Source organism: Sinohyriopsis cumingii, unplaced genomic scaffold (genome assembly GCF_028554795.1).
Source record: "Sinohyriopsis cumingii isolate HCF-2022 unplaced genomic scaffold, ASM2855479v2 utg001397l, whole genome shotgun sequence".
Classification (NCBI taxonomy): Eukaryota; Metazoa; Mollusca; class Bivalvia; order Unionida; family Unionidae; genus Sinohyriopsis; species Sinohyriopsis cumingii.
In genome coordinates, this window is record NW_028315993.1 from 2,710,966 (window position 1) to 2,730,482 (window position 19,517).

Genomic DNA, 19,517 nt, shown 5'->3' on the forward strand with positions numbered 1-19,517 from the left:
TCTTTCATTGGAAGACTATATGAGGAAATATTAATATTTTATCTGGAAATGTAGTGAACTTGGAGGGCAATTCCTTCTGCAGTTGCCCAACAAAGTAGGTGCAAACCTCTCTACATAGAAAAGTTGTACATGTTCCCCATCGTCTCATTGCTGTCAGAGGAGACCATGCATGCACCACTGAAGGGCTAAGAACGCTGACCTCATTTTTAAATTGTTGATGTGGGGAGGTCATGAACCCTGTGTAATCGGTTCTTCCAGTTCTAGTTGAGTGTCCGATCCTGAATATAATTGTTTTTGTTTAGGGTTTAATGCATTTGTAGCGTATGATACGCTATACATGTCTGCATGTATAAACGGTTGAAGACAAACTAGGAAAGCTCATGTAAGAACCAGTGAACCAATGAAATTAAAAGCAACCTTTCTCACAAAGCCGAATTAGCTGAGACAGAATCAAACCCACGAAGACACAGGCGTGTGTCTGAATGTGATGCACATGTGAACGGGAGGGGTTGGCGTTAAGGAAAGGGGAGTTCCAATGTATCTACCAAATCAGATGTTGATGGAAATACCGACCAAGTATCCGGAGTGTTGGATGGGCCGCTGTGTGATTTATACAGTCAACACGAGAAACTGGTAGGTTGCTAGTGCAGACTTCCTTGGGGAACCAATTTTGCTGTGGAGCTGAAGGTCCCAGTAGAGAGAGAGAGAGAGAGAGAGAGAGAGAGAGAGAGAATGAGAGAGTGTGTGAGAGAGAGAGAGAGATAAAAAACAAGCTGACATTGGTAAATTCATTCCTTCAGCGATACAATCATGAGATGGAGTGAAATCTGACTTTTACAAGTTTGCCAGAAGACCTAGTATGGTCATCATAGCCAAAATAGGATACAGATGTAGTCTGATGAACCCTAACGGAGCATTGAATTTTGTGTTAATTAAGGTACATAGTGATCTAAAATGGCTTGACTTCTGATGGGAAATTATGAAATGGCGGTATTGAACTGACTTTGGGCAGTCAGACGACATGCAATATTAGGGCGTTGTGCTACCTGTTTTATCAAGTATAAATATAGCACTATTCATAATACAGATGATTCGAGTTACACTCATTCATATTGAACAATAATATGAACGAACGTGCCTCCATAGAGTGATGAAAGATCTGTTAATTTAACAAAATACCCTAGAGAGATAAATGAAGAACCAAATCACTATGATTTGGACACAGGGATTAAAAACAATAAGATAACAATGGTATGGTGTAAACAACATTTACGAGACATATGATATCATCACTCAAGGGAGTTTAAATTAACATAAAAAGGGGCATACAATAAAAGTTTATGAACAATATGCACAAAAGAGATACATACATTCATTGTTTAATTACCAGCAGCAGATTTTCAAGAACACAAACAAAAAAGATAATACATACGTATGACCTTCATGGGTGAAGGGCGAAATGGGCAACATGTGTGATGTATTCCAGTGGTGTTCCAAATTACTGGTATGTTCTGCTTCAGCCTAATTGGAGGATGAATTTGTGTCGTATAGTTGGGGCATTTTCCACATGCTAGCTGTGCAATAACAACATCTATATTATTACTGATATTAAACATACATTTTATATCTATTTAGAGCATTACATATTGTGGGGGCTAAAATAACTACAGTAATCTATTTTCATTTGTCAATGGTACCGATACGAGTCAACTATTTGAAAGCCCTGATATATATAAGCTTTGTAAACGTAACGGTAAATTGTTAGTATTACTGAACTCAAGTGAACTCTGTGGAAGATCCACCATATATAAGCCAAAAATTCCCAGATATATTGAATATTAAGCTGAATTATTTTAATTTGACAATGATATTTAGGCTAATCATCTGGTCTTATCATGAAAAAATGTGTATATCATGTATGATATTGAGTCAGTCTTTACTGCAGTATAACATGTATGATATTGAGTCAGTCTTTGCTGCAGTATAACATGCATGGTATTGAGTCAGTCTTTACTGTAGTATAACATGTATGATATTGAGTCAGTCTTTACTGCAGTGTAACATGTATGCCTGGGGAATCTGTTAATGTTGTATAACATGCATGCATTAGGTCATTATTTACTGTTGTATGACATGTATGCATGGGATCCTTCTATACAGTTGTATAACATGTATGCATTGAGTCAGTCTTTACTGCTGAATAACGTGTATGAATGTGATAATTATGTAGTGTTCTAGGATAAGTTGCATAGATGCAAAATGACAACAGCCCAAGATAGGTGCAAGCTCTATCAGAACCAAGCATGAACATATCATATTTACTTACTTTCAATGTTCAACTAACTACGAATATAATGTACTCAGATCAGATGTCATAACATGTGCTAAATTGTGGCACTAGAGACTACATTGTCATATGAATGATTTTAAGAAAACGTCATACAATTGGAACTCACAAAACATGACGTTAGATCCAGGTCAAATACTGGAGTAATTTAAAGCATATACCTTGATACCCCAGTGTAAAGTGTGAGGTCAGAGATGGGTCTATACTGCAATAATGCAGCATAACAAATATTGATTTCCCGTTGTAAACTGTGATGTCAGACCTAGGTCTGTACTGCATAAGTGAACTAAATACATGTTGATGTCCCAGTGCAAAATGTGAAACCAGATATATCTCTGTGCTACACTACGCAAACATCAAAAACATCAATCAGCAAGTGCAACATATGAAAGTAGAGCAGGTTGAACATTGTGCAAAGTGAACAAATTAGACCACAATCAGCCTTAGCAACATAAAACAGAAGATCTACCTATATAGCGTGCTAACTGAAAGGAATGCACCTCAATCAACCAGTTTAACACACGACTGTATACTGGTTTAGGATTATACTTTGCAAAGTGAAGAGAATAGGACTCAATGTGCATGCGAAACATGTAACACTAGACCTAGGTCTATGCTGTGCTAATTGAACAACATAAATCTTCCAGTGCAACATGTGACAGCTGAACTAAGTCTGTGCTCATAGGCTTTGATTTTCTATAGCTGTACGTGACAGCAAACATTGCAGTAAGGGAACAACATATACCTTGTTCTGCCACTACAGCATGTTGACACCAGATCAAGAACTATACTGTTGAAATTAAGGAACACAAACCTTGATATTTTAGTGAAAAGTGTGGCCATTGCATTTGGGTGCACTCATACCAGAAAATACAATACTAGAATGGACTAGAATGGATACTCTTCTGGTTTCAAATATAAGCACTCAGGTTGGGAATTTCACTCCACTATCGACTATGAAGGATGCTGTACTGGTTTCAATTGTGAACAATTGGACATTTCACTTTACCCTTGACTTGGGATACTCATTCCACTCTTGACTAGAATGTATGCTGTCCTACTTACAAGTACAAATTGGGATTCTCACTCCACTCTTGAGTAGGATGGATGCTGTACTGGTTTCAAGTACAAGTATACAGACTGGGCATTTCACTCCACTCTTGAGCAGGATGGACGCTGTCCTGGTTTCAAGTACGAGTATACCGACCGGGCATTTCACTCCACTCTTGACTATAATTGATGCTGTCCTGGTTTCAAGCGTGCATTTTCAGATTGGGCATTTCACCATATTCCTGAATAGGATGGATTCTGTCCTGGATTCAAGTATGAACATTCATAGTGGGTAGTTCACTCAACTCTTGACTATGAATGCTGCTTTCCATGATGTCTTTGATTTCCTTGGCCGTCTTGTGAATTTCATCAATCCCTATTCCAACACTAGCGCCCGTCATTATTTTTATTAAGATATCATAGTTTCCCACACCGATTTTCCCTGTATCTTCAAGAGCAGACAACAAGTCATCCATACTTTCCACTTTTTCCAGAGTTATTCGGTCAAGATATGTCCTTGCCATTCGTTTCATTCTCCTCAATGAGTCTTTTGTTGCAAGTTCATCTAATTTAACACACAGCTGATTGTGTTTTGTTTTCACCTCAATCTGTAAGAAAAATACATCCATATACTTGTTAAAACTGTGCATAACTTAGTGAAGCAGACAAAATGGGGAATACTTTAACTAATCATGATTATATAAATATACTATACTATAAATCCCTCTTGATTTTTTAATCCATTGATTATTCTGTATTAGTCTTCGACAGATCTGTTTGCATAGGACAAATAAAATGGAAACTAATCTTAGACATAATTTCAAGGTTAATTTGCAAATCAGAACATACAATTAAAATATTTATTTGGCAATCGTTAAAGACCAATCTATATTAAACTAGCTTTAGTCCATACTCATAAAGCATAATTACAATCTTTATTCAAAATTACCAAGCGTTTCAGTCCATTTCAAGCAAATAAGCCTTTTATTACTGCCTTGAGATATGTCAACGTTTTAAAGATAACTATAAAGACCATATATAACATTCAAAAAATATTATTGTATGAGAATTAATACTTCATCCTTAATAACATTTAAGAAAATAAATTTGTTTAATTTCTTTAATTTCCACTTATCAACAAGTTTCCATCTTATCCTCAGTGTACCCAAAATACTGTCATTCATAATCAACTATCAGTAAATTATCATGGTAATACCTAATGCACCTGTTGTGATTAACTCATAATCCCATGTCGTTATATACTATCTTGACAATACAAAGTGTAATCTTTGGTTAGTAAAGTGCCATGACATGTCATTAATAATACCCTATCAGTACAGTACATGATAATGTCATTCATAATACCCTGTCAGTCCAATGTTGTAACAATGTCATTCATACTACCATGTCAGTACAGTATCATGACATTAAGATTCGTTCTACCCTGTCAGTACAGTATCAGGACAGGGCCATTCATGCTCCCCTGTTATTAGAGTATCATGACAATGTCATTCATAACACCCTGTCAGTACAGTGTTATGACAATGATATTCAAACTACCCTGTCAGTACGGTATCACGACAGTGTCATTCATACTCCCCTGTCAGTACAGTGTAATGCCAATGTCATTCATACTAACCTGTAAGTGCAGTGTTATGACAATGCCGTTCATACTACTCTGTCAGTACTGTAGCATGATAATATCATTCATACTACCCTGTCAATAGTACAGTATCATGACAAGGTCATTCACGCTAACCTATCAGCTTAGTATCATGACTACCATTCAATCTACCATGTCAGTACAGTGTTATGATAATGCCATTCATACTGTAAATTCAGTACATTATTATGACATTACCATTCATTATACCATGTCAGTTCAGCATCATGACATTTCATTCATTCTACCCTGTCAGTATATCATTATGATAATACCAGTCATACTACCCCATCAGTAAAGTGTGAAGACAATGTCATTTACACTACCCTGCCAGTGCAGTATCATCACATTACGATTCATTCTACCTTGTCAGTAAAGTTCATGACAATGGAATTAATACCACCATGTCAGTACAGTATCATGATATTACCATTCATTCTCCCTTGTCTATATAGTATCATGACAGTGTCATATATACACCCATGCCAATGCAGTGTTTCTACAATGTAATTCATACTAACATGTCAATACTACAATATGATGACAAGGTCATTCACACTAACCTGTAAACACAGTATCATCACTACCATTGATTCTACCCTGCCAGTACAATGTTATGACAATGCCATTCATACTACCCTATCAGTACAGTATTATGACATTGCCATTCATTCTACCCTGTCCGTGAAGTATCATTATATTGCATTCATTCTACCTCGTCAGTACAGTATTATGAAAATACCAGACATACTACCATGTCAGTATAATGTGATTACATGTCATTCATTCTACCTCGTCAGTACAGTATTATGAAAATACCAGACATACTACCATGTCAGTATAATGTGATTACATGTCATTCATACTATCCTGTCAGTACAGTATCATTATAATAATACTCATACTACCCTGTCAGTACAGTCTCGTGATAATGACAATCATTTTACCCTGTCAGTACAGTATAATGAAAATACCATTCATACTACTCCGTCAGTATAATGTGATGACAATGTCATCCATACTATCCTGTCATGATATTACTATTCTTACTACCCTGTCAGTACAGTATCATGACATTGCATACATTCTACCCTGTCAGTACAGTATTATGAAAATACTATTCACACTACCCTCACAGTGTAATGACAATATCATTCACAATAACCTGTCAGTAGAGTATCATAAAAATACTATTCATAATCCCATGATAGTACAGTCATGACAATACCAGCCATACTCCCATGACGTTGAATTGTATTTGGATGGTTTGACTCTAAATGAATAGTTAGATGTCCAGGACAATAAATGAGTATAGTATATCTTACACTCTAAACGGTTTTGAAGTGAATCTTGGAGTCTGACTGACTCTTAAGTGTATGCACATGCCCTGGACTCTGAATGAGTATAGAATGCCTTACACTGTAAACGGCTTTGAAGTGAATCTTGGAGTATAATCGACTATTACGTGTATTCACATGCCCTGGACTCTGAGTGAGTATAGAATGCTTTACACTGTAAGCGGCTTTGAAGTGAATCTTGGAGTCTAATCGACTATTAAATGTATTCACATGCACTTGATCTCTAAATGTTTCACGTTCAAACTTTAAGTATAGTTGTTGACATGGAGTTTAACTGACTGTAAGAGTTACATAGATGTAATAACTCCAAATAAGCCTAAATCATACTTGGATGCTTTGGACTCTGAGATATATTTAGAAACCATGAACTATGAATATTCTAAGCCTTCAGTGGCATAATGATGTCTTTCCCGATGTCAAGAAATATTATGGGACGTGTAATATTGGACCAAAATGGTATTGGTTTATTAGATTCCGACGTCAAGAGGTATTATGAAACGTGTACTATTGGACCAAGATGGTATTGGCTTATTAGACAAACATTGCAGTATATAAGAAATAGCTAATTACAATATATCCGTTTCTCTGTATAATAAACATGTCTTCAGCTACCTGATTAACAGTATTATCAATTTTATTTATATATTATCTATCACAATATTATTAGCATTATTAGTAGCAGTAGTTGTAGTAGTAGTAGAGGGATCAACTTTTGTTTGCTAGTTATCAAATTACATTTAACATGACTATACTGATATTTTGTATAGACTGACCAATCATTTCTTAAATTTATCGTTCACAAGTTCAGTCAATAGTCGTCTTATAGTTATATAGATGTAAACAATACAACTTTCATAAATGATACACATGTTTACACACACATATATGTTTAAGTACAAAATACTAATTTACTAATACAATACTACCATATATATATATAGAAACATAAGTGTGTATTTACTATTATCTCAAAAATTACCTCTGGACATTAGAATATCCACCCATCGTGCTTCATTGAGAGGAAACACAGATTTGGCTAAGAATGGTTTTAAGAAATCATAACATATTATAAACTAATCACATTTAGCATTACTCCTTTGCATTACGGTTTTAAGGCCATCACATAATTACCATTAACTTCAGCTGCAAGTTATTTTATTGTTGTGCTGTTATCTTGATAAATTTCCTCACTTTTAAAATGTACAGTGTACAACAACTACAACCAAAATTTCATATCGTTGAGTGTGAACTTTTAAATAAAGGAAATAACAAACCGTTGTATATTATCTGTATCACACAGCAATCATAACATTTGTTCTGATCGCTTCCTGAAATGAAGTTCAAAATGTCAGATCTCAACGGGACCATCTGAATGAATATTGTACAACAACGACAACCAAAGTTTCATATCTTTGAGTGTGAACTTTTAAATAAAGGAAATAACAAACCGTTTTATATTATCTGTATCACACAGCAATCATAACATTTGTTCAGATCGCTTCCCGAAATGAAGTTCAAAATGTCAGATCTCAACGGGACCATCTGAATGAATATTGTCTGTCTTGGGTTAAAAAATGACTGCTATGTGCATCAGCACAGCATCAATATCGAAAACAGACTGCTATGTACACAAGGACTGCATCATTTTCTCAAACAGACTGCTATGTACGTAAGGATTGCATCATTTTCTCAAACTGATTTTTGTTATATAAAAAACAAATAAAAATAAAAATGTGAACTAAGTTTACTTGTCATACATGAGATATGACTGGATTCTAACTTAATTTCCCATCCCAAGGGTCAATAATTGGATATAAGCTAACTGGTCATGTGACTGGAATCTAGCTCGCCTCTCATATTAAGGGATGTAAACGGGATCTAAACTCACTTGTCCTAACAAGGTATGTGACTGAGATCTCACACAGCTCGTAATAAGAAGGTATTATTTGTATAAGTCTTCTTTCAAACAAATTGAATGTGTACTTACATATTTATCTTCGATGACACCATCAGCGCCTGTACCACTAAGTGTCCCTAAAAGATGATGAAAGGATACAGTGAGGCAGCAATTATGTGTAGACAACAAATGAAAATATTTAATTACGAGATTAATTATATATATATATATATATATATATATATATATATATATATATATATATATCATGCACACAGATTTCTGTACCCGTTGAAAATTGTATCATTCACACATATTTCTATAAAAGTTGAAAATTTTATCATCCAAACAGATTTCTATAAAAGTTGAAAAATGTATCATCCGCACAGATTTCTATAAAGTTGAAAAATGTAACATCCACACAGATTGCTATAAAAGCTAAAAATTTTATAATCCACACAGATTTCTATAAGAGTTGAAAAATATATAATCGACACAGATTTCTATAAAAAATTGAAAATTTTATTATCCACCAACATTTATGTATAAGTTGAAAATTTTATCATCCACAGATTTGTGTAAAAATTCAAAAATATATCACCCACACAGATTTCTATACAAGTTGAAAAATGCATCATCCACACAGATTTCTATAAAACTTGAAAATTTTATCATCCACAGATTTATATAAAAGTTTAAGAATGTATCATCCACACAGATTTCTACAAAAGTTTTAAAATGTGTCATCTACACAGATTTCTACAGAAGTTGAGAAAGATATCATCCACACAGATTTCTGTAAAAGTTAAAAAATGTAACATCCACACAGATTGCTATAAAAGCTGAACATTTTATCATCTACACAGATTTCTATAAAAGTTGAAATTTTTTCATTCGCACAGATTTCTATAAAAGCTGAAAAAGGATCATCCACACAAATTTCTACAAGAATTGAAAAATATATCATCCATATAGATTTATATAAAACTGGTCGAGAATGCGTATATCGAGTTCGTAACAGTTCGTAATTGTAAAGCAGCTAAGACTGAGAAAGATTAACATTATCTGAACAAAACTAAAATGTCAAAATGTTGGTGGGCAAAATTTTAAAATGTGACCGTAATATTAAGGTATGAAGAAGTTGTACAAGGCTCTTCATGTCAGCTTTGAAACTAATAATTAATAATTGATGCTCATCATGTCAGCTTTGACACTAATAATTAATAGTTGATACTCATCATGTCAGCTTTGACACTAATAATTAATAAATGATGCTCATCATGTCAGGTTTGACACTAATAATTAACGATTGATGTTCTTCATGGAAGCTTTGACACTAATAATTAAAAATTGATGCTCTTCGTGTCAGCTTTGACACTAATAATGAATTAATGCAAGTTTATAATATTACATAACGCTTAAATGAAATGGCAAACTTGGATCATTTTGAAATAATTATATCTTATACAAGAACATTTTCTCAAATAAAATGCGCTAAATCAATGTAAAAATGATTTGTATTGAAGAATTACAAATTGTGCAAAACAACTTCCAGAGTTATTTGAGCAATACATCACGTGGTCACCAAGTGAGTTCATGAGTGATACTATTCATTTGCCATATACACCTATCATTATATAACGCCAGCTGATTAACTGACAATTATATCAACTTTCTTTCCTGAATATGAATGATCAAAATTATCTTTTACTGCCAAGAGGACATTCAAGTGTTAGTCACTGAATGAATTCAAATGAAATACTTTAAAACAATTTAAATTTGACTCTAGTAAAACAGTTTTAGACACATGGATGAAGCTGCGGATAAAGCTGCTAACTTGTTGATGTTACAAACATTTAAACGAGCATAACAAGTAAACTTCTATCTCACCTTGAGTCTGCAGCTCCGATAGTAACTTGGGCCACCAAATGCCTCTCTGACTGGGATTCCGGGCATCAACATAGTTCAGGACACGAAGGTGATCAGGTACATTACAGTCCTGCAGTAATATTGGGACAACACAGTTTCTACCTTCATCAAAACCTTGAAGCAAGGCCATTTGAATTTCATGTTGAACAAAACCGCTCTTGAAGGCTTCCTTGGTCATAACTACAACAGTTTTGTAGGCATTTCGTATGCTATCATCAACAAATTTCAATAATGATGTTCCTGGAGTATTGTCTCGATCATACTCGCAACAAACAAATCCATGATTGTTTTCTAGTCTTTTAACAGTATCCTTTACCCACTGTATGTCTGGGCTTGCGTAACTGAAAAATGCATGGTATTTCTTTCCTGGTGGCAAAGTCAACTCATGATCCTCAGTTGCAGTCAGATCTGATGCCTGAGAATATATTTGGTCCACGTTATTCTTCGTCTCCTACAACGAAATATAAAACCATTCTTAGCAACTACGTATTATATAAAAGATATCACATTGCTGCACTGCTTCCAAACAAGGAAATGCAAGTTGCTACACCATTTATGATGGCAAAAAGTGTGATAAAATATAGGTTTGCATGTTTTGCCATGAATAACACATGAATATCAAAGACAGGTGTGAATCGTATGCCATTAATAATGCATGGATATCGAAGAATGGCTTGCTTTGCCTTGATAGTATTTTCAAACGTATATGCCGTACTAAGCCAGGAGCCACAGTTGAACAATTTTCTAGAAACGTGTGCTATCTGGCGAGCTGCTAACTATGTTTCTACTCTGAATAAATTCAGTGAACTAGGTGGTAAATGTATATACTATCTAAGACGGTTAATGGTGTTCACGTTAGGACTAGATGGTCAATTGTCATTATGAATGTAAAAGGTGTTCATATTAGGACTAGATGATGAAATTCCGTCCTATGCATGGAAGGAAAAGGTGCTTGTTTGTTTGTTTGTGTGAGGACAAAATGGTTAGGATTAGCTGGTGTGAACGAACACGGTGTATTTGCTGACACTTTTTCATTTACTCTTATTTCTTATGGCAGTTATATATATATATATATATATATATATATATATATATATATATATATATATATATATATATATATATAGAGAGAGAGAGAGAGAGAGAGAGAGAGAGAGAGAGAGAGTGAGAGAGATATCTATTTATCTATCTATCTATCTATCTACTTATCTATCTATCTATCTATTTATCTATCTATCTATCTATCTATCTATCTATCTATCTATCTCTGTATATATATATATATATATATATATATATATATATATATATATATATATATATATATATATATATATATATATATATATATATATATATATATATAGTTTACGGGCTAAATGAGCTCTTCTTCTAGGGAAAACATAACTAACACATGCAAAATACGCATTTAACACAATGCATAAAATAAAATTTCTGGACTACTGCGTATTATAATCACTTGATTTAATTTACAGCAAGAGATATAACAATACTAAGTTGTACAAGAGTAAAAATGCAGTCGGTTCTTGTGTTTATCACAGTGAACCAGTATGTGTTGACCTAATTCTAGATTAAGAACACAGGAAAGAAAATAGTGTAACGAGTAATCTATAGGATTTGGTAACGAAATTATATCCAGTATAATTATCCAAGGAGGTTTTGAAGGAAAGATATTAAGATAATAGCGTATCAGGACATTAGACAAGAACTACTGCTGCTAATACTCCCACAACAACAAATACTACTATCACTAATACTACTACTAATAATAATAACCATACCTACTTCTACTACTACTACTACTACTAATAATAATAATAAAGGCAATACAATATCAAAATACGTAATTATTTGGATAAAATTAGCGCACAATTTGCGATAGATGAAACACTATTGACTGGCTAGAATGTTGATAATATTGCAACCAGAAGGTTAGATTTGTTCATTTAATCCAAACTCATGAGTTTTTAACTTGTATTCTGTAACATTGTTTTCTGTCTGTTTACCTCAGGTTTGACTCAGTTGGTAACATCTCAAGGAACGTGACTAAATGTGAGTTCTATTTGTATGGATTGGCGACGATCACGTTGATTTTCTTGCGAATGCAGTTTTGTGATTGTCATTCACTTTCTGAAATCAATGATTTCCTCCAAAATATTGAATGGCACATGCAATATTTGTATTAATGGCTTGACATCAGCACTTCTGATTTATCATGTAGATAGCTCTTGTTGTTGAACTTCAGAAAGATTTTGAATCAGGCAGATGTTTGCAAACTAAGCAACATTTTTCTTTGCAACGGTATGTGCCTGTATCTATAATCATGTTTGAAGTTACCGTAGCAAGTACTAGACTGAGATTTTATGTCTACGGTATGCAGCCATGTAATCTTCCGGAAATATGCTCTGATATGGGTTTCATCGCAAAATAGATGAAATGTCAATTTAAGATTCTTTAGGACATTCAGTACTACCCTGATAAAATTTAGTGTAATAGAGTATTAAGACAAATTTGTAAATGCAGTCTTAGTGAGGTTTCTAAAACAAGTGATTGAAAAAAGTACTCATATTCATCAGGTATAGTCATTGTTACTATTATACTGAGGCGATTCTTAACAAGACTAGGCTCATCGACAGAGCACAGAGGAACCCTCCTGTACTATAAAACAATGAAGACCAACAAGCGTGTCCATTTTAAACAAACTTTACACTCCGATGCCACAAACTTACAACAGTTCATAATGTTATGTATATTTAATTTAATTGTTTGACTTAGTTTTACATATTTTGTATTTCATTATATGCATTTGTAATGTAACATTGTTTACTGGATTTGACATTGTCCAAAATTGAGTTAATTTCTTATTGACTTTACTTTTTTAATTTCTTTTATGTAAACAATTAATAATTTTTCATTATGCTCTGTTTGTATGAGCTTTTAAACCAAGTTATGTTTCAGGTAAACAAGAAGTGGCATATATGTTGATCATGGTCAGGTGTTTTGGAGATTCCCGTGTGAACTTTATATGATATTGTGTTGTAAGTAAACGAAGCTCATTAGTTCATTCAAGAAGGTTATTTTCCATTAGGTATTACGAAAATGCTAATGTGACATGCTGTCAAGCAGAAGACTATATTAGCTTGTGACTCAGGACTTTACAAGTTGTTCTGTAATATCTGGCATTTTAAGTTGTGTTATACTGTGACTGTAATTTTACTTTCTCCATATTATTCAATTCAAGTGGTTATTTCCTCTGGAAATACAAAAGTGCTCTAATAAAATTCTTGAATAAAGACATTCACTGGAATTTATACTGAACTCAAACCTTTGATAATATTTCTGTGATTCAATAAGAGACTGTTGACACATCAGTACTTCGTAGACTATAACAGACGCGCCATCGCCTTCAATTTGAGATCTCTTTGGGCCTTCGGGAAATGGGTTTCACTCAGGAAATTTTATTACTATATATTGTGCCTTTAATTCTTGATCAATTTATTACGCAAGTTACTTGTTCATATTTTTCACTTTGTTTTCTAGGGAAATACATTATTTGTTAAATTTTACAAAGCTTGTTGTCTTCCCTCTTTCTGTCACTTACTTTAGGACACCGCTCCGGTGGCCTAGTGGTTAGAGCGTCCGCCTCGGATGCGGGAGGTCGTGGGTTCGATCCCCGGCCGAGTCATACCAAAGACTTACAAAAAATGGTACTAACAGCTGCCTCGCTTGGCCCTCAGCATTAAGAGGTTAGTGTTAGGACTGGTCGGCCCGGTGTCAGGATAATATGGCTGGGTGGGACATCATACTACATGTCTGCGGCATGATGCCCCAGTGCTAGATATCATTATAAACTGCCACATTACAGACATCGTCGCGATATGACTGAAAAATTGTTAAAGCTACGTTAAAATAAATCCAAATCCAAACTTACTTTAGGAGCATAGACCCGTAACAATACGCAAACAGTGACACCCTACTGAATCATTTGAACGTCTCAAGTGTTAATGGAGTCAAAGCAGTCACTCCGTAAAAGCATCTGAACATTTACTCAAATTTGTGGAAGAAGATCAATAGCAATTAGTCATTTTCCTATCAGTGTTTGAGGAGTCACATCTGTCACTTCGACCAAGCTAGTGACAATTAGTTCATACATGTTTGGGATGAATGAGTACATACATGTAGATTTTTATATATTTTGTTATGAAAGCAACATCAATGCTAGAAGACTTGCATCAGGCACTCTGACCAAACGTGGGGAAATTAGCTCAATATACATTTTGGGGCAGAAGGCTGAAATAGGTTTTCAGTCTTATTGATATAGTCATACTCGTTGAACATCACTAGACAACATTTTGAGTGAGCATATTCATTTAAACAATCTTTCTAAGTTTGAGCAATAGTGACACATACATTCTAGAGAAGATAATACAAAATATGTTTCCATATATTTACAATGGAAATCAAAACATTTCTAATGGAAACCATGTTGAAAACAATTTCGATGGCGAATTCCCAACCAAACATTCCTGCAAGGTTTTGAATGAAATTCACTCAGGTGTTCCAGAGAAAAACTAATTGCTAGATTTTATATTTGGTCTCAAAGAAAGCTTCATTATATGTACATGTGACAACAAACACAGCTTTTCATTGAACCTGTCCTAAAAAGTATTCCTTGATTGAAACTAACTTGGCTTTTCTTGTGAAGTGTTAACATATTAATATAGTTACTGAGATGACCCCGCTGTTGTGGGGTAGAAACATTGAATACATTATTAATGGAAAATAATAGAAACATTTGTTACGAATATAATAAAACTGCTCTAACCCACGAAGATGAAAATATGTTTCTAAGACAACACCATTCCCAATATAATTAAAATCATCTATCTCTTGTCATACGTGAAGATGTGACAGCGACAGCTTCGGTGTCGTGTTCTGGTGACCTTTGAATTAGCCAAAGCAAATGCAGCTTTCAGACATTAGAAAGTGAACCTGTTCTGGAAATATTCATGCTCTTAAGTTATATTGCTCAGTCAAATAAATGTGAAGGTATAAGAAATGATGTCCTGGTGGTTGCAACCAGCTGGGTTAGAGTAAATATTGCAAAGCGTATTATGTTGGGTTTAATGTCTTTTATCAGCACATGATAGGCTACACATGGCATCAAGTAAATTTGGTGAATGAATAACCTCGGATGATCCTGGGTAGAACCGCCAAACCAAATAAAACTATTGGAAAGCGTTCTCACATACTGAAGCTGCTCGAGTCGAGACCCAGGTCCACACACAAGTGAGATGCGAGCGATATGTAAAGGGGAGAGTCTTAGGCCATTCGGCTACATACGGCCCCAACATTAGGATAGATCAGGTTGAAGAGTCAACTCTGAAGCTGCAGAATGATATTATCAAAATGCCTGCTTAAAATTATCATGAAAAAGTCAAAGCCAGTTCTTATCCTTTTCAGACCATATCTCAAATATAAAAGAAATTAATTATAAGACCCTCTGCAAATAATTTTAGTTATACTTATTACATCTTAAACATAATGACAATAATGAGTATAAACGTCATCTAATACATGCAAGAGGAGAAAACGGACATCTTTATTATATATTCCTAGATTAACAGCAAACTTGTAAGCTGAAATCTTAAACTTAGTTCCATAAACTAAGAGTACCCACCTTCTATTTCAGATTTCAGTTTACTGCTAATGGTTTTTGGTGAGAGTTAATTTCCTTTCTCAGTTAATAATTGCGGCATCTATACAAATTATATGAACTGTAAAGAAAATGATAACACTGGCAACAAGTAATTTGATTTTAATTATGTAGTACACTGCTTTCCTTTCCCAAAATACCAAGTCCCCATTATACGATAATATTCAAAGAATTGAAAATAATATGATCAGTCTGATTCCTTATTCATATTTGAGGTAAACTGAGTTGCATAAATCACACAATTGCACTCACAGATTCCTGTTCAGTCTTTGTAGATGTTTCTGTAGTGAAATGCTGTTTTCTGTCGTTATCTCCCAAATCTTCTGGGGCTGGGTGACCTCCTACTGAGAAGACAAAATGATATCAGGTTTAACCATACCATCATGCAATATAATTTGATAAAGGATATTAAAGTCTGCAATGAGAGTGCTTTGAATGGCTTATACTACATCCGTGTTGTGCATAAAGGTCTTATGTAAATAGCTAAAGAGATTTTATTCACAGCCTAACTCTAATCAAAAATATTTGGTTCGATGCAATGGTTATCAAGTATGTGCGGAGAGTTCTTTTTATCAGGCCTCCATAAATGATACATATTAGCCTGTGTTTGTGGTTATCAAGAAATATCTGACATAAATTGTTTTATATGACATGCCACAATGAATGATACTTTTTGGCATCTGCTGCTTTTATCAAAACAGTTGAATACATTCAAATGAATAAAATCTGTGCTCAAAAGGAGACTATGCATGTGTATATTGTATGGCTAACTTATATTGATATATCTGAACCAAATGTCTTCACAGTCATATTACAAAACCAGCCAAATGCATGAGTTTTAAGTATCAGTATGGTTAATTAATGTGTGTGTGTGTGTGTGTGTGTGTATGTGTGTGTACCACATACATTAAAACATGGCTTTTAAAGTGTTGGCATAAACCAATTTGATATACCAATACAACGGGTATATCAAGTTTTGATCTGCCCATAATACCCATATATAAACAATATTGGAACTGTGTGCTAATGGGTCTATTCCTATAGATCAATGATGAATTTCACTCATTAATCATTAGTGAGTTATTCAAATAAGTATAAAAAGGAACAATAATCCCTGTTTCCTAAATAAATTTAACATGGTACACAATTTAATCTCAATCCTTTCTTTTACCGTTTCCCCTCCCTTCTCATGCACAAGGGACAAAATATGGAGAAATTTCGAGTGAGAGAAAAAGGAATTGGGCCGGATAAAGATATTTGAACCTGAAATTGCACCAAGTAACTTATAATATCGTTCTTAACGCTTCCTTTGGGACTTATGTAAAGTGTTTATATAATTAATGATACAAAGTTGCAATTGCCGGTCGACAGGGGCACACATATGTATGATATGTTTGGCTTTGTTGATGTTGTTTTTGTTTCTTTAACCTATTGTATTGTTCTAAAAATCGATTATTATTATTAAATATGAAATTATCCAAAGGCCGCCTCTCTCTCTCTCTCTCTCTCTATGTTGAATTTATCGAAAAACATTTTTAATTTTTATTTTAAAGTCGTTTCTGTGACAGTATGTTTTATTCAGGGAATGATCTGGATTGTCCAGTACTGGCCAATGTAAGTATGTAATAATTTGTTCCCTTGGCAATTATGTAATTTGTGACCCATGCAATCGTGTAATAATTTGTGACTTTGTCTGGATTCGGTCCATGGATGTGTATGTTTCGTCCATATACTTACTATGCTGTAGTTTCAAATTCGGCTGGACATAAAAACCTCATCCCATAACAGTCTGGGTACTCTAGTGCATGACTAGTCCAAGTTTCGCCTGATCTTCCATTTAAGAAATAATGTTGTGGAATCCTGACAGAGATTTTGTTTTAAGACTGAATTAAATTAATCCATCAGCGACTTGTAAAGCTTTTGGAAATTACAACTGCTTCTTCAAATTGATTACTAGGTTGACAACATTTACATTCTTAATCCAATGTATCATGCATTTTCCTATTGACTAGAACGCCTGAAACAACTGGAATATCACGTGTCAAAATCTTATTTGTACAAAATCTGTTTAAATGTATTAACCACATTAAGTACTTTTTATCAAAAGTTTCAACAGTCTTGGATTGAAATGGTCACGCAATGCATACACAGTGAATAAGTGGACTGCTAGCACAGGGAAATAATATATGTGTTTCACCTGATGATCATTAATTGTACGTCTGTGTCACCTAATAACATTCACCTATCTCACCCGTCATCCAATTAATTTGAAATCTTATTGAAATAAGCATGAAGTCCAAGTTTTTACAGGACTGGATGGCTTCCAGAATATCAACTCATGAAAATGCGTCTATCTTGCTGTTTACCTAACTACCTGAGAATGCGATGATAAAAACGCATCTTCCCACAGTACTATGTGAAAAAGCAGGAATAGCGTATGGCTACTTTAAACAGCGAAAATAAAAATAATGTGTAATGTATGTAAATTACTAAACATGATACAAACTTTACTTGCCTATGCAGACCTATACAAATGCATGCTGTTACTTGCACATTAGCTTATATTGCGTCCAAAAGACTGACATAATTATGTTTTATTATTGTGAACATTAGTAACCCATTTCAGTTTCCATGGGAAACATTTTATTTTGCCACACATTTATTATACTGCACAAATATTACTAATATTTTTCAAATGTATTAGACTATGATGAATTTTTAATAACATTGTCACGTTCTCTGTTAAACACATACAATTGGGAAATCATAAATACATCATCGTTTAGGAAAAGTGTATTCAATATAAATGACGTTAACTGACTTGGGTTAACGATACATTTCTGACAGAAAACAACCAAGATTTTGTTATTTTCAGAGTTATTATTTTGGAAAATAACACAAAAAAAATTCGTCAGCAAGTGTTGAAAAGCAAAGTGGATCTAAACTGGTATTCTTCGAGTTTTTTCAGATTACAACACACGTTGTCTCATGAAAAATAGGAGAATCAGTCGGTTATATAATCTCAAGTCAGTGTATTGGCAATATGAAGAAAGAAAAAACTGGTGGGAAGTGTTTGTATGTTTCATCTTTTCTGGTACATGACGAATGTGTTAATTTGGGTTATAATTTATGCAGCCTGGCTTTATTTCAGATGTGGACCCTCGAAAGAACTGCAGGCTACATCTGATCATCGTAAATTTCTGGACATCAAAGTTCAATTGTAAAGAAAGTTATTGATAACATATTTTAATAGAACTTATTTTATATATTATATATTTTGCAATTCATGACTGCACATTAAAAAGTTGGTATTGCCTACTCTGGCACAGTTCAATTTCCCTTTTGTAATACTTGATTAAAGATCATATACATGAGACTAACACCGGGTGAATTTTGAATGTATAGGAGCAGATGTTTTGATTGGCTGCATGCTTAGATCATCCACATTACAACCACGAGCATTATGTAAAGAAATTACATAGTGGTATGCCAAATTCTCTTCATGTTCCATGTTGCAAATGCAAAGAACTTCACCT

The 19,517-nt window shown here is 34.0% G+C and overlaps 1 protein-coding gene across 1 annotated transcript in view; it reads right to left on the bottom strand.

Moving 5' to 3' along the window:
* LOC149772546 (uncharacterized) overlaps window positions 1-19,517 on the bottom strand; it is a 129,526-nt gene that overhangs the window by 6,820 nt on the left and 103,189 nt on the right. The window contains exons 17-20 of the mRNA XM_089947659.1: window positions 16,234-16,325; window positions 10,206-10,695; window positions 8,406-8,452; window positions 3,413-4,005 (exon numbers count right to left, since the gene is read on the bottom strand). Of these exons, the coding sequence (XP_089803785.1) occupies window positions 3,667-4,005; window positions 8,406-8,452; window positions 10,206-10,695; window positions 16,234-16,325 (968 nt within the window). The 3' untranslated portion in view covers window positions 3,413-3,666. The remainder of the gene's footprint in view (window positions 1-3,412; window positions 4,006-8,405; window positions 8,453-10,205; window positions 10,696-16,233; window positions 16,326-19,517) is intronic.